At 43.2% G+C, this 15,530-nt stretch overlaps 2 protein-coding genes across 8 annotated transcripts in view; one reads left to right on the top strand and one right to left on the bottom strand.

Moving 5' to 3' along the window:
- Nbr1 (NBR1 autophagy cargo receptor) overlaps window positions 1-5,587 on the bottom strand; it is a 40,782-nt gene extending 35,195 nt beyond the window's left edge. For both annotated transcript variants that reach the window (XM_070027791.1, XM_070027792.1), the window contains exon 1: window positions 5,472-5,587. In XM_070027791.1, coding sequence (XP_069883892.1) covers window positions 5,472-5,565 — 94 coding nt within the window. In that variant the 5' untranslated portion in view covers window positions 5,566-5,587. The remainder of the gene's footprint in view (window positions 1-5,471) is intronic.
- Window positions 5,588-6,673: 1,086 nt separating this feature from the next.
- The window catches only part of Brca1 (BRCA1 DNA repair associated), an 84,045-nt gene continuing 75,188 nt past the window's right edge, over window positions 6,674-15,530 (top strand). For 5 of the 6 annotated variants that reach the window (XM_070027788.1, XM_070027786.1, XM_070027787.1 and 2 more), the window contains exons 1-2: window positions 6,674-6,828; window positions 7,876-7,970. In XM_070027788.1, the coding sequence (XP_069883889.1) occupies window positions 7,891-7,970 (80 nt within the window). In that variant the 5' untranslated portion in view covers window positions 6,674-6,828; window positions 7,876-7,890. The remainder of the gene's footprint in view (window positions 6,829-7,875; window positions 7,971-15,530) is intronic. The other variant, XM_070027785.1, reaches the window with a different exon arrangement.

Below are 15,530 nucleotides of genomic sequence, written 5' to 3'. Positions count from 1 at the left end.
CAACCTCCAGAGAAGCTAGGACACAGGTGTGAGCCACCGTGCCTGGCTTTTTTCTTTTTTTGTTGGTCGTGGGGCTTGAACTCTGGGCCAGGGTACTGTCCCTCATTTCTTCAGTTCCAGGCTAGCCATGTAAGCCACAGAGCCACTTCTAGTTTTTTAAGAGGTTTATTGGAGGTAAGAGTCTTACAGACTTTCCTGCCCAGGCTGGCTTTGAACCGAGACCCTCAGATCTCAGTCTCCTAAGTAGCTAGGATTATAGGTGTGAGCCTCTAGTGCCCGGCTCTAAGGATTTTTACTGCCTTTTTTTTTTTTTTTTTTTTTTTTGGTGCCAGTACTAAGGCTGGAGCTCAGGATGTAGGTGTTGTCCCTTGGCTTTTCTGCTTAAAGCTAGCACGTTACCCCTTGAGCCAGAGTTCCACTTCTGTCATTTTTGGTGGTTAATCAAAGATAGAAGAGTCTGATCTCATAGGCTTTCCTGACTGGGCTGGCTTCAAACAGCTATCCTAATATTTCAGCCTTGTGAGTATATAAGATTACAGGCATGAGTCACCAGCACCTGGCTCAGTTGTGCAGTTTTGCTTTTACTGTATTTTATAGGACTTGGTTCTATGAGCCAGTGTCTCATGACTGTAATCCTAGCTACTCAGGAGGCTGAGATCTGAGGTTTAAAACCAGCCCAGGCAGGAAAGTCCATGAGACTGTTATCTGCAAAAACTACTCAGAAAAAGCCAGAAGTGGCACTGTGGTTCACATAGTAAGAGTATTACTCTTGAGCAAAAGAAGCTCAGGGATAGACGGAGTTCAAGCCCCAGGAAGGGGGAGGAGGGAACTAGGTTAGCTAAGTACTCACAGAAGAAAATATCAAAATAAATAAAACAAACAAGGATTCTAGCTGGACACAGTAGCACATGCCTGTTGTAACACTAGTACTCAGGAAGCAGAAGGAAGAGAATTTTTTTTTTTTTGGTCCGGTCGTGGGGCCTGAACTCTGGGCCTGGGCGCTGTCCCTCGCTCTTCAGCTCAAGGCTAGCGCTCTACCACTTGAGCCACAGCGCCACTTCTGGCTTTTTTCTTTTTGCTTGTGTGGTGTTGAAGAATCGAACCCAGGGCCCCAGGCATGCAAGGCAAGCGCTCTACCACTGAGCCACCTTCCCAGCCCAAGGAAGAGAATTTTGTGTTAGCATAAGCTACACGCTAAGTTCTAGGCTAACCTAGACTACACGGTGAGTACCTGTCTCAAACAAAACAAGCTAGAGGCATGTCTCAGCAGTAGAGTGCCTGACTAACAATGTTATAAGTTCAAACCTCCTCAGTACCAACCCCCCCAAAAAACACCCAAGGAAACAAAAAACAAAGTAGAGTAAAACTAAGCAAAAAGCCACAACGTATTTATTAAGGGAAAATTAAAAGCTATATGACAGTAAAGACAGTATCTATCCCTGTGCATCTATCAGCTAGCTTTCACAATTTCCAACTCAGAACTAATTTTATTGTTAGCAATACCCCTTCCTTATTACTTATTATTTGAATGTGTATATATATATATGGTACTGGGGATAGAACCCAGGGCCTGTGGCATGCCAGGCAGGCTGCTGCTCAATCACTAAGCCACTATCTCTAGTTCCCAAGACATTTATAAATCTATAAATAATTAAAAGACATTAAAATAACCCACAATAAACAGTATGCCACAGCAGTACACCTGTGATTTGTATCTATAATCCTAGCTACTTAGGAGGCTGAGATCTGAGGACTGAGGTTCAAGGCTAACTAGGCAGACAAATCCAATAAACTTGTATCTCCAATTATTAACCAGCAAAAAGCTAGAACTGGAGAGCTCAAGGCCAGAGACCCTGAATATTCAAGCTCCATTACTAACACAAAAAATACAAAAACTAAAATCTACTAAGGTTAAACTTTTTTTTTGAAGGGGAAACGTATGTTTCCTGGAATTTAAACTCAGTGCCTCAAGCTTTCAGGCAGGTGCTCTATCAGACTTATGTATTCATTTATTCTGCCAGTCCTGGGGCTTGAACTCAGAGCCTGGTGCTGTCCCTCAGCTTTTTTTGCTCAAGGCTAGCATTCTAACATCTGAGTCACAGTTTCCCTTATAGCTCCTTTGCTGATTAACTGGAGATAAGAGTCTCAGGGACTTTCCTGCCCAAGCTGGCTTCAAAACTTAATCCTGAGATCTCAGCCTCCTGAGTAGCTAGGATTACAGGTGTGAGCCACCATTGCCTGGCTAATTTTTTCTTTTCTTTTTTAAAATTTTTTTATTTTGCCAGTCTTGGGGCTTAAACTCAGGGCCAAGGCACTCTTTCTGAGCTTCTTTTGCTCAAGGCTAGCACTCCCAGGGCTTCATGCATGCTAGGCAAGCACTCTACCACTAAGTGCCCCCCATCCCCATTCATGATCCTTGAACTCAGGGCACAGCTCCACTTCCAGCTTACTGATGGTTAATTGGAGATAAAAGTTTCCCAGCCTTTTCTGCGCAGGCTGGCTTTGAACTGTGTTCCTTAAGATCTCAGCCTCCAGAGTAGTAGGATTATAGGCGTGAGCCACCAGTTCCTTTGTTTATTTTGTCGGCTGTGGGACCTGAACTCTGGGCCTGGGCACTGTCCCTCAGCTCTTCAGCTCAAGGCTAGCGCTCTACCATTTGAGCGATAGTGCCACTTCCAGCTTTTTCTGCTTATGTGGTGCTGAGGAATCCAACCCAGGTCCTCGTGCATGCAAGGCAAGCACTCTACCACTGAGCCACCTTCCCAGCCCCCCCCCTTATTTATTTTTAATTAAAGATTTGTTTACCAATCAATTCTCTTTGTTGTCTTGGTTTATTTCTATGACTTTATGAAAAAGTAGTTTAAGCTATTCCAATACAACGTAAGTTTTCATGGAAAAATATCAGCTTTTAAACACTGATACACACAATCTGTATTCCAGCACTGGAGCTTGAACTCAGGACTTGACATTTGCTGAGCACTCACCTACTTGAGCGACATCTTAATAGCTATTTGCTCTAGTTATTTTTATGATTAGCTCACTCTGCCTAGAGTAGACTGGTATCCTAATTTGCACTTCTCTCTTTAGCTGGGATGACAAATGTAGCACCATACTCAGTTTTTTCTGTTAAGATGTAGTCACATGAACTGTTTTGCCCAGGCAGACCTGAAGCCTTAATCTTCTTGATCTCAGCCTAACTTCATAGCTAGAATGAAGGTGTGCATCACTACACTCAGCTATTTGATTCAGATGTGTGTGTGTGTGGGGGGGGAGGTCTCATGAATTTTTTGCTCAGGAATGACTCTGAATGGATGGATCTCTGCCTCCAGAGTAGCTAGGATTACAGACATGATCTACTTCACCTGGCCATTATCAAGTATTTTTAAGCCGCAGCTACAGAAAGCCCATTTTGCTCTAGGTACAGTATATAAGAGATGAATAGGATTAAGTTTCCTGTATTATGGGGAGTGAACCCAAGAGATGGGAAGACTTGGGTTCTAGATACATCTCTGGCATGGTATTAACTATGTAACTATGGGCAGGCAAGTCAATAAACCTCTGAGCTTCAGTTATTTAATCTGTAAAACAAGGCTAATAACTCTGCTTTGCCTCTTTCACAATGTTATTGAAAAGATTAAAAAAAAAAAGTGGGTGAGGAAACTGGGAGTGTGGTTAATTGGTAAATTGAGTGCCAGTGTGTAAAAGGTTCAATTCCCAGCCACACGCATACACACCACACACAGTGTATAAATTCTCTGAAACCATTACTGAAATCTAAGAATTTTAACAACCACGCCTTAAGACTTAAAAATAGAGCCGGGTGCTGGTGGCTCATGCCTGTAATCATAACTACTGAGGAGGCTGAGATCTGAGGATCTTGGTTCAAAGCCAGCCCAGGGCAGGAAAGTCATGAGACTCTTATCTCCAATTAGCCACACACAAAAAAAACAAAAACCAGAAGTAGAGCTGTGACTCTAAGTGGCAGAGGGCTAGCCTTGAGCAAAAAAGGTGCAGGAACAGCACCCAGGCCAAGATCATGCTCCATGGCAAAAGAAACAAAACAACAGTAACAAAAAACCCTTAAAGTTTTAAATAGTCTACTGCACAATGAATATAACTGAGATTGTCATTTTAAGAACCTGAATTCTCATGGATACTGATTTTTTTTTCCATTCTTTGACTTCACCTAAATTTTACTGCCAAAATAATACTGGTCCCTAGAAACCAATTCTGATGCTATCCAATATTTATTCACATGGAAAGCAATTTCTGGAGTCCTTAAGATTTGGACAGAATCCTTGCCAGCCCCCCATCCCCACCCGGGATATTGGGCAAAAAAAAGTCAGAGAAGTGACTGACTCAGTCTTCTAAAAGTGAACATTCTGAAATAGATTCTCATTTTCTAACTTCAAGAAACTTCCACATTTTTGAGTCTGAAAGGAAACTAATCTTCCTTTTTTCCTTCAAATTACACAAATGGAAATTAGTTTAGGTACTTTGGAGTTCATCCAGCAGGCTTGCCAATGAGAGAAAACAGGAAGTGGGAAATTCTAGCTTAGCTGGACCACATCCAAGTATTCATAAAGAACTGCTTATCTCTGTTTGGCTTACATATAAAAATCTGCCTCTCTTTTGGCTTCCATGTGGAAATTCTTTCAGCAACAGCATTAATCTTGAACTTGTGGGGAGTATCAAAATTATAGTTAGGACCATCGGTTCCGGTAGGTTTACAGTCAGCAATCAGGTTGGGGGCCTAAGCCTTTAGCATTTTTCTTTTGACACTCCTGACTCACCTTCATTGAGCACAAATCAGCTTTTCTTCTATGATTTAAGTTGCAACAAATACCTTTAAAGAAGCAGACTTGGGAACTTGAGCTCTATAGGCTTTAAAAATGGGCGACTTGGGCCCGGAGTCTAATTCAAATGGTGGAGTGTCAGGGCCTACCGTAGGTTCAATCCCAGTCTTGGGGAAGGCGGGGAGGAGCGGGAATCGATGGGGAGAGTGTGACCTGAAAGCTGGGTATCTGACAAAATGGAAAATCAGGGCCTTTCCAACATCAAAATTGGTGCCAGACGAAGATCTCTTTAAGATGGTCTCAAAACGAGAAGACTGTGTGGGGGTAATGTCATGTCCCTTAGTTGCCATTTCCTAGCACTTCATTCCCTCCAAGACAGTGTCACAATCCCCCCCGAAGACTTGTTTTCTTTGCCTAGGCCCTCTTTCTGTACTGAGGAATTTTGACCTCCTCCCATCAGAAACCAGGCGTTCAGAGCCACAGTCTCTCCAACCCTCTCCACACGAACGGCTTTTTTTTTCAATCTGGTCACTGAAAGATTGGCTGCCCTAGACAGGGGAAAAAAAATCCCCCCCTCTTAAAAAGATTTCTCCCTTTAATCTCTCCCCCGCCCCCCGCAAAGTCCTAGAAGAGCGACTAAACCCCACCCGTGGGTAACCGCAGCCACTTCCTTACCAGCTTCTCGCCCCCGGGGGGCGCCTGCCTGTGGCCAGTGCAAAGACCGTTCGCTGCCAGTTCGGCTCCTATCCCTGCGGGGCGAATCTAACATGGCGGATAGAGACAGGACCTAGTCCCTTGTTTCCCCGAACTTCCAACAAGATGATTGGCTTTTACAACACGTCCCTCAAAATCATCACCCTATTGATTGGTTGAAGATGCGTTGGAGGGGGTGGGGCGAAGCTAAGTGAGCCGTACAACAATAATAAACACAGGGGCCGAGGGGGTGGAACTTCAAGTGCGCAGACGTGAGCCGGGGCGGATTTCCCTTTCCCAGCTGAGTGGACGCCCTCGGCCTTCCCTTAGGTCACTGGCCTTTGGAGGACTCGATGGGAATTATAGGACTTCTCAGGTTCTCTAGCCTATGTTCTGCTTGCACGAAACGAAAACACAACACTCCAATCCATAGCTGTTGACGAGCTTAACCCTGATGAAGTCTCCAGGTTAATCAACCTGCTTGCCGTGAGAGTCGTGCCTGCTCCCAATGTTGGAAGCTCTCGTCCATTAGACAAGAAACACTGACAAAAGCTTTTCGTTCTGCAGTGCATGCTGGAAATCTTAGGTTTACACACACACACACACACACACATTCTTATTTGTTGGTCGTGGGGCTTGAACTCTGGGCCTGGGCACTGTCCCTCAGCTCTTCACCTCAAGGCTAGCACTCTACCACTTGAGCCACAGCGCCACTTCCGGCTTTTTTTTTTCCTGCTTATGTGGTGCTGAGGAATCGAACCCAGGGCCTCAGGCATGTAAGGCGAGCACTCTACCACTGAGCCACCTTCCCAGCCCCCCCCCCATTCTTTTATTAATCTCAACTGGAGGCATCCATTGCAGGCAGAAAGGCCTGTTCTGGCGACCGCTTTTGGTACTATCTTGAGCTCATACCGCTTTCTCAAGGGGCAATTCCCTCCATTACTTCGACGTAATAAGCCTCAACCGGAAGCGTTGAGGCGAGGGGCGGGTGCTTAAGAGAAAATCCAGAATTACTTATCCTTCAGTCTCTTTTTGATCACGTCATTGATAGTCAGAATGAGCGACCAATCATGAACGCCGAAAGTCTCGGCTTATTTTACTCCGCCCTTCCGCTAACGTGTCTTGATCCAGTGTTCCTAGAGGCTGTTGCTTAACGGTAAAGCAGCTGGTTTCCGTGACGACTGAAAGCGCGGGAATTACAGATAAATTGTAATTGCGACTGCGCCACACAGTCATCCTGCTGAGACGTTGTTTGCTGAAGACGTTCCGAAGATATCTGGGATCCTAGAAGCCTACATGTTTTTCTCTGGGCGAAGGTGCAAGAGCCAAGAGACCTGGGGTAGGGAGTTAGGCCCAAACGTTGCCCCTGGGGACAAGCAGGAAAGTTGGTGTAAGAGGGCCGTCTTCTGAAGGAGGCTACGGAAGATTGGAACCTGAGGGGCCTAAGACGTATATGTGACAGAAATCCCGGGGGAGGGATCGTTTGTGGCTCACTGAAGGAGTTCTGGGGATAAGGAAGAGGATATGGTGTTTTCCTCCAAGAGGACACCAAGAGGAAGAAGGGGGAAGGGATGCCTGTTGCAAGAGAAGCAGACAAGACTTTGCGAAAGAGAGCTCACGCCTGTAATACTAGCTATGTGGGAGGCTGAGATTTGAGGATCGTGGTTCCAAGCCAACCCGGGCATCAATGGTACTTGAGACCCTTATCTCCAATTACCGCCAAAAAGCCAGCAAGTGGAGCGCTAGCTTTGAACTCGAGAATCTCAGGGAAAGCACTCAAGGCCAGTTCAAGCTCCAGGATCAGTACACAAGTGGATACATAAACGTTTTTCAAAAGGTTCTAGAAGGAAATATGGAGAGGGGCGATTGTAGTAACAGGTGCTTCTGGAGAGATGCTTTTGGTAAGGATCCGGAGATGAGGCTATTGGGAAACCAGAAGAGAAAGTTAAAGAAGGTCAGGGAAATGTTGGCTAGAGATTTGATTTTGTGTTGTGTTGGTACTGAGGCCTGAAATCAGGGCCTACGCACTGCCCTTGAAGTTTTGTTTTCCTCAAGACTAGCACTTTGTCACTTGAGCCACAGATCCAATAATGGCTTTTTTGATAGTTAATTGGAGAAAAGAGTTTCATGGACTTTCCTATGCGGGCTGGCTTCTAACCTTGATCCTCAGATCTCAGCGTAGCTAGGATTACAGCCTTGTGCCACCAATCACCTGGCTAGAATTTTCTTTTTTTAAAAAAAATGATATTGTTAGTTCTGAGGTTGGTATAATTCTAAAGAACTCCAATCTTAAATGTCTCTTATTTAGGAATAGTAGATAACCTGCTTAGTTTAAAACTTTTTAAAGCAGTCTGTTTACATGTACTTTAAATTTTATGTGTTAAAGTTGGAACAGAAAGAAATGGATTCGTCTTTAGCTCAAATTGAAGAAGTACAGCATGTCCTTAATGCTATGCAGAAAATCTTAGAGTGTCCAATATGGTAAGTCAACATAATAATTTATTAATTTGGGATTCTTGCTTATTGTTTAAACAAATGAATAGAGTTGACCTTACATACTAAGGAGAAAAATATGCAGTAAATCTTAAGCTCAGATTGCTAAAATTTTAACCAAAGAGATTTAAAAATATAGAAAACTACTCCTTTTACTCTCCTTACTTCCTCCTTTCATCCTTCTTTAGCACACAGTTTCTTTTTTTTTTTTTTTTTTTGTCCGTCGTGGGGCTTGAACTCTGGGCCTGGGCACTGTCCTTCAGCTCTTCAGCTCAAGGCGAGCGCTCTACCACTTGAGCTACAGCGCCACTTCCGGTTTTCTGGTGGTTTATTGGAGATAGGAGTCTCACGGTCTCTCCTGCCCGGGCTGGCTTTGAACCGCGATCCTCAGATCTCAGCCTCCTGAGTAGCTAGGATTACAGGCGTGAGCCACCAGCGCCCGGCCATAGCACAGTTTCTTTTCCAGTCCACAAATCGTCTGGATTGGGACAGAAGTCTGATTTAAATTGAGTGTCATTTAGGCTTTTCTTTCAATTCTAAAACTACTTTGAACTGGACACCAGTGTCTCATGCCTGTAATTCCAGCTACTGAGGAAGCTGAGATCTGAGGATCACAGTTCAAAGCTAGCCAGAAAGGCCATGAGACTCTTTTTTTTTTTTTTTTTTTTGGTCTGTCGTGGGGCTTGAACTCTGGGCCTGGGTGCTGTCCCTCAGCTCTTCAGCTCAAGGCGAGTGCTCTACCACTTGAGCTACAGCGCAGCTTCCGGTTTTCTGGTGGTTTATTGGAGATAGGAGTCTCACGGTCTCTCCTGCCCGGGCTGGCTTTGAACCGCGATCCTCAGATCTCAGCCTCCTGAGTAGCTAGGATTACAGGCATGAGCCACCAGCACCTGGCTGCCATGAGACTCTTTATCTCCAATTAAGCACCAAACAAACCTGGAAGTGGAGGAGTAGCTCAAGTGGTAGAACACTAACCTTGTGCTAAAAAACCACTCAGGAGCAGTGCCCAGGCCTTAAGTTCAAGTCCTTAGACCAACACCCTGCAAAACAAAAACAAATCATATATATGTTTTGACATTTAATTTATAGACCCTCCAAGACCCTTAGGAATTAAGTATTTTGTTTTTGTGTATGTCCCAGTACTGGGCTTAACTTGGGGGCTCTTGCTCTGGCTTGGCTTTTTCCGTTCACAGGTGGTGCTCCCTCTACCACTTGAGCCACAACCCTCACTTTCACCTTTTTGCTAGTTATTTGGAGATTTGTCTGCCTAGGCTGGCTTTGAACCACAATCTTCAGATCTCAACCTACTCAGTAGCTAGGGTTATAGGCATGAGCCACCACTGGGCAGCTTGAGGATTAGTTATTAAAAATATATATATATGGGGCTGGGAAGGTGGCTCAGTGGTAGAGTGCTTGCCTTGCATGCATGAGGCCCTGGGTTCGATTCCTCAGCACCACATAAGCAAAAAGAAAAAAAGCCGGAAGTGGTGCTGTGGCTCAAGTGGTAGAGCACTAGCCTTGAGCTAAAGAGCTGAGGGACAGCACCCAGGCCCAGAGTTCAGGTCCCACGACCAGACCCCCCACCCCCCAAAAAAATATATATATTTATTTAAAGGCATACCTCAGGATTAAGGCTATAGTTCAGTAGTAGAGCACTAGCATACTTTAGGCCCTGAGTTTAATCCATAGCACAATGAATGAATGAACAAATGGCTCTGAGAAGGGAGTCCAGAGTACAATGAAGGTTAAGAACCCCAAAGAGTCATTAGATGATCTTTACAGTTTCACTAAAATATACAAAATAAATGGAAATCCATATGTGAGAATATCTTGGTGAAAAGTTAGAAAGGAACATTAGAATTAGTGCCTTTCTTCTCCTCTTCTATTTTAATGGTCATTAAGTACATCCTTTGAAAATTTTGATTCAAATACTACCCTTCAAAGAGATGTCTTCAGATACTACTATTTTCAGTTGCAACATTCCTTATGCTGTTTTTCAGCTTTAGTGTTCTCTGTTATATTTGATACTATCTGACTAACAATTTGTTCATCCTTTTTCTCCATCCTCACAAAATATAAACTTCATACAGATAGATGTTTTTGTTACCTTTAGTACCTAAGATATAATAACCGCTTAATATACTAAATTAATGGTAAACTCAATTGTTTCTTTATAGTTTCTTTTATAGTTTATTATTCATTGAACCCAGAGCCTCTTGTATGTTAAGTATGTGCTTAACAGGAAACTATACCAGCCCTATTTTTGGTTTAATATGATGATAGTTATTAGTTGGCAACAGTTGAGAAATAGCCTCAGTGAAGAGTAAATTTGCCTTTGTGCTTTGTGAAAGTTGTTTTTCACATACAGAGTCAAGCTAATAAGATGAAGGAAAATGCAAATTGTGTTCTCAGAGATACAAATTTATAAGTAATCATCTTTTCCCTATCCCTCAACATTTCAGCTAAATAAAAACAAAAGAGCTAAAAGAGATTTACATCCTAATTTATGAAATATCAGAACCAGGGAAGCAAAAAATAACACTAGGAAAAGATTGCTTTTGAAAAGCATAAGATTTACTGAAGATAATTATAAAGAGTGATCATAACGTCTTCTATACTATGTCATTTGGGTCCATTTATCTTACATTCCCAAGAGATTGTCATAAAAACGTAATGTTCTTTCTCATCCTGGCAAATTAAACCATCAATTAAAACATTTGATACTTAAAGATGTAAAAATGAAAGCTACTGCCAAGTTGGTGTTTTTAAATTTTCAATCAACTGTTGATTTAATATCTTACATTTCTTTTTCTTTTTCTTTCTTTGAGACAGTTGTCTCAAATCTTTAATCCTCTTACCCAAGTGTTGGGCTTTAAACTAGCTCTTTCTTTCTTTTTTCTTTTCTTTTTCTTTCTTTCTTTTTTTTTTTTTTTGCCATTTGTAGAGCTTGAACTCTGGGTCTAGGTGCTGTCCTTGAGCTTTTAGTGGTCAAGGCTAGCTCTCTACTGCTTGATCTACACCTCTAGTTCCAGCTTTTTGTAGTAATTGCAGATAAGAGTCTCACAGACAGGCTGGGAAAGTGGCTCAGTGGTAGAGTGCCTGTCTTGCATGCATGAGGCCCTAGGTTCGATTCCTCAGCACCACGTAAGCAGAAAGAGCCAGAAGTGGTGCTGTGGCTCAAGTGGTAGAGCTCTAACCTTGAGCTGAGGAGCTGAGGGACAGCGCCCAGGCCCAGAGTTCATACCCTATGACTGATAAATAAAAGAAAGAAAGAAAGAAAGAAAGAAAAACCTTTGGGGCTGGGAAGGTGGCTCAGTGGTAGAACGCTTGCCTTGCATGCATGAGGCCCTGGGTTCGATTCCTCAGCACCACATAAGAAAAAAGAAAAAAGCCAGAGGTGGTGCTGTGGCTCAAGTGGTAGAGCGCTAGCCTTGAGCTGAAGAGCTGAGGGACAGCACCCAGGCCCAGAGTTCAGGCCCCATGACCGGACCCCCCAAAAAAAAAAAGAATCTCACAGACTTTTCTGCCTAGGCTGGCTTTTAACCATAATCCTCAGATCTCAGTCTCTTGAGTAGCAGGATTACAGGGATGAGCCACCACTAGTGCCCAAGCTTCACTTTTTTTTTTTTTTTTGTCAGTTATGGGGCTTGAACTCAGGGCCTGGAAGCTGTCGCTGAGCTGTTTCTCTCAAGGCTAGCACTCTATCATTTGGAGCCACAGCTCCACTTCTGGTTTTCTGGTGATTAATTGGAGATAAGAGTCTCACAGACTTTGCTGCCCAGGCTGGCATTGAACTGGGATCCTCAGGTCTCAGCCTTCTAAGTAGCTAGGAGGATTACAAGTGTGAGCCACCGGCACCTGGCTCTTGAGTTACTTTTATAGTAAATACTTACTCTTACGGGTACCTAGAGGAGGGAACATTATAATTTGTTTTATTCTTTTCATTTCTGGTCCATCTTGAAGCTCTTCTTACAATAGTCATTACCTTTTTATTGTGTGTGTGTGTATTTATGTATATGTGTGTGTGTATATATATGCATGTGTGTATATGCGTGTGTATGCCGATCCTGGGGCTTGAATTTAGGGCCAGAGTAGGTAGGAAAACAGCAATGAGCCACCAATGCCAGGCACCTCTTTACATATTGTAGTTTAAATCTGTTCAAGTTTGTGTTTACAATGTGTTTGTATAGCTTAGATTATAATTACCATACTGAAATATAATTATTTCGGAATTGAGTCAGTGGTGAGAAAGCAAGCCATCTGGTATCTGAGCTAAATCCAATTTTTCTTTTACTAAGAATTTCTTTGATCTCTAGCATGTCTCAAATAGTGATTTAGTCACAAATGGGAATTCTCTTTGTTGGGATTGTTTTTATTCTCATAATAACTGCCAGGTGAGACTGAAGAAAGCTGAAGTAGAATGCTTAGCCTGAATATGTACTCTGCTAATAGAGTTGGTAGTGGAAACTCAGCCTTTTGACTTAGTCTAGTGTTTTTCTTTTCATTGCCCCTGTACTGCGTCAGAAATCCCATGGTTATAAGAGTTTTATTACGAAACCCTTTACAACAAGGTTATTGTTCGCCAGCTTTTCTTGTGAACCTTTTCTAAGCAGTTACACATGTAATGACAAAACTACATTCCTTTCACACTGCTAGGTTACCTCTTCATTGATATCCTGTCTGGACTTTTCCACCCAGAATCTGTTTCTAAAGTTCACATTCAGAACACACTCATTGTATTCCATGACCCTTCTATCTGCTTTCTTCTTTTCTTTCTTTTCTTTGTGTGTTTGTGTGCGCGCATGTATGCTTGCACGCGCGCGCGCACGCACACACAGACACACAGACACACGCATGCATGCTGTTCATGAGACGAGCTCAGGGCCTGGGCACTGTCCCTGAGTTTTTTTGCTTAAGAATAGCCCTCTACCACTTCAGCCAGAACTCTACTTCTGGCTTTTTTTTTGTAGGTTAATTGGAGATGTAAGTCTCATGGATTTTCCTGCCCAGGTTGGCTTCAAATTGCGATCTTCAGAGTTCAACCTCCTCAGCTCTAGGATTACAGGAGTGAACCACCAGTGCCTAGCTTTTTTTTTTTTTTTTAAATCACTATTCTTTTTTTTCCTCCTATTTACTACATCCAAAATACTTGCTCAATGAAGGCAGGCTTTCTTTTGGAAATACATTAGTATGCAAAAACTGCCTGCATGTAGATGTTCAGTAAGTATTTACTACTAAATGAGTATATCTCAGAAAGTCCTTGGGATTTTGTGGATGCACAGATACTGAGATGGAGATTTCTTTTAATATGTATTTACACTGATTTTACAAAGTAATCTGAAATCAATGTTGTAAAAGTATATAGTACCAACTAATGAAATATTTTTACCAAAAAAATTGAACCTAAATTTGATTAAGCCTGTAAGTCTAATTTTCAGGAAATACAGGGATTATAAGACATATTAAACAACACCGTGGGGTTAGAATAAGGAAAATCCAAAGTGTCACAAGTTCTGCTAGTCACATGATCTAGTTTTTTCCTTTTTTCTTTTTTTTCTCTTTTTTTATTGTGGAAAATACTGTTCAGAGGGGTTACAATTACATGGGCAAGATAATGAGTACATTTCTTATCAAGCATTGTTTTTTCCTTTTTTAGTGTACGTCCGTAGTGTGCCTTAAACTCAGAGCCTGGGCCCTGTCCCTGAGCTCTTTCACTTAAGGTTAGCACTCTACCACTTTGAGCCACAGCTCCCCTTCCAGTTTTTCTCGAAGTGGTATGTTGGAGAGAAGAGTCTCATGGACTTTCCTGCCCAGCTGGCTTTGAACTGCCCTCTTCAGATCTCAGCCTCCTTGAGTAGCTAGGATTACAAGCATGAGCCACCAGTGCCTGGCAATCTAGTTTTTTTTTTTTTGCCAGTTGTGGGGGCTGAACTCTGGGCCTGGGCGCTGTCTCTCAGCTCTTCAGCTCAAGGCTAGGGCCCTAACACTTGAGCCTCAGCACTACTTCTGGCTTTTTTCTGCTTATGTGGTGCTGAGGACTCGAACCCAGGGCCTCATGCATGCAAGGCAAGCACTCTACCACTGAGCCAACTTCCCAACCCCGTGGCAATCTAGTTTTATAAAAATAAAAAGGGGGGTCTGGGAAGGTGGCTCAGTGGTAGAGCGCTTGCCTTGCAATGCATGAGGCCCTGGATTCGATTCCCCAGCACTACATAAGCAAAAAGAAAAAAGCCGGAAGTGGTGCTGTGGCTCAAGTGGTAGAGTGCTAGCCTTGAGCTGAAGAGCTGAGGGACCGCACCCAGGCCCAGAGTTCAGGCCCCACAACCGGACCCAAAAAAAAAAAAAAAAATAAATAAATAAATAAAAAGGGAAAGCAGGAGAGGAAATTTGAGACATGTCAAATTGGATCTTGATTTAAATATCCTAACTATTTAATGTAATTTTCATGGCCCAAAATGTGGCAGATTGAAAATTTTAAGAAAGTTTGTTTTAGGAATAATAGCTTCATTGTTATACTTTAAAAATTATCTTTTAGGGACTGGGAAGGTAGCTCAGCGGTAGAGTGCATGCCTTGCAAGCTGAGGCCCTGGGTTCGATTCCTCAGCACAACATAAACAGAAAAAGCCAGAAGTGGCGCTGTGGCTCAAGTGGTAGAGCGCTCGCCTTGAGCTGAAGAGCTAAGGGACAGCACCCAGGCCCAGAGTTCAGGCCCCATGACTGGCAAAAAAAAAAAAAAAAAGTTATCTTTTAAGGATATACATAGTTAAAATATTTTTTTTATTTTTTATTATTGTTTTATTTTGTTGGTCGTGGGGCTTGAACTCTGGGCCTGAGTGCTGTCCTTCAGCTCTTCAGTTCAAAGGCTAGTGCTCTACCACTTGAGCTACAGCACCACTTCTGGTTTTCTGGTGGTTAATTGGAGATAAGAGTCTCACAGAGTCTGGGAAGGTGGCTCAGTGGTAGAGCGCTTGCCTTGCATGCTCGAGGCCCTGGGTTCGATTCCTCAGAACCACATAAGAAAAAAGCCGGAAGTGGTGCTGTGGCTCAAGTGGCATGAGCCACCAACGCCCGGCCATAATTAAAATATTTTATAGCTGAGTGCCAGTGGTTCATGCCTATAATCCTAGCTACTCAGGAGGCTGAGATCTGAGAATTGCAGTTCAAAGCCAGCCAGGGCAGGAAAGTCCTACTCTTACCTCCAATTAACCACCAAAAAGTGGAAATGGCACTGTGGCTCAAGTGGTAGAATGCTCGCCTTGAGCTAAGCTCAGAAACAGTGCCCAGGCTGAGAGTTCAAGCCCCATGACTGATGAAATAATAAGGGATTATTTTAAAAAAAGGTAGTAAGGGCTGGGAAGGTGGCTCAGTGGTAGAGTGCTTGTCTTGCATGCATGAGGCCCTAGGTTCGATTCCTTAGCACCACATAAGCAGAAAAAGCCAGAAATAGCGCTGTGGCTCAAGTGGTAGAGCGCTCGCCTCAAGCTGAAGAGCTGGGGGACAGTGCCCAGGCCCAGAGGTCAAGCCCCATGACCGACAAAATAAATAAAA

Source organism: Dipodomys merriami, unplaced genomic scaffold, assembly GCF_024711535.1.
Source record: "Dipodomys merriami isolate MVZ:Mamm:240054 unplaced genomic scaffold, mDipMer1.0.p SCAF_19, whole genome shotgun sequence".
NCBI classification, from domain to species: Eukaryota; Metazoa; Chordata; class Mammalia; order Rodentia; family Heteromyidae; genus Dipodomys; species Dipodomys merriami.
Note: the sequence above shows the minus strand (reverse complement) of the source record. Positions and strands in the feature narration are given on the sequence as shown.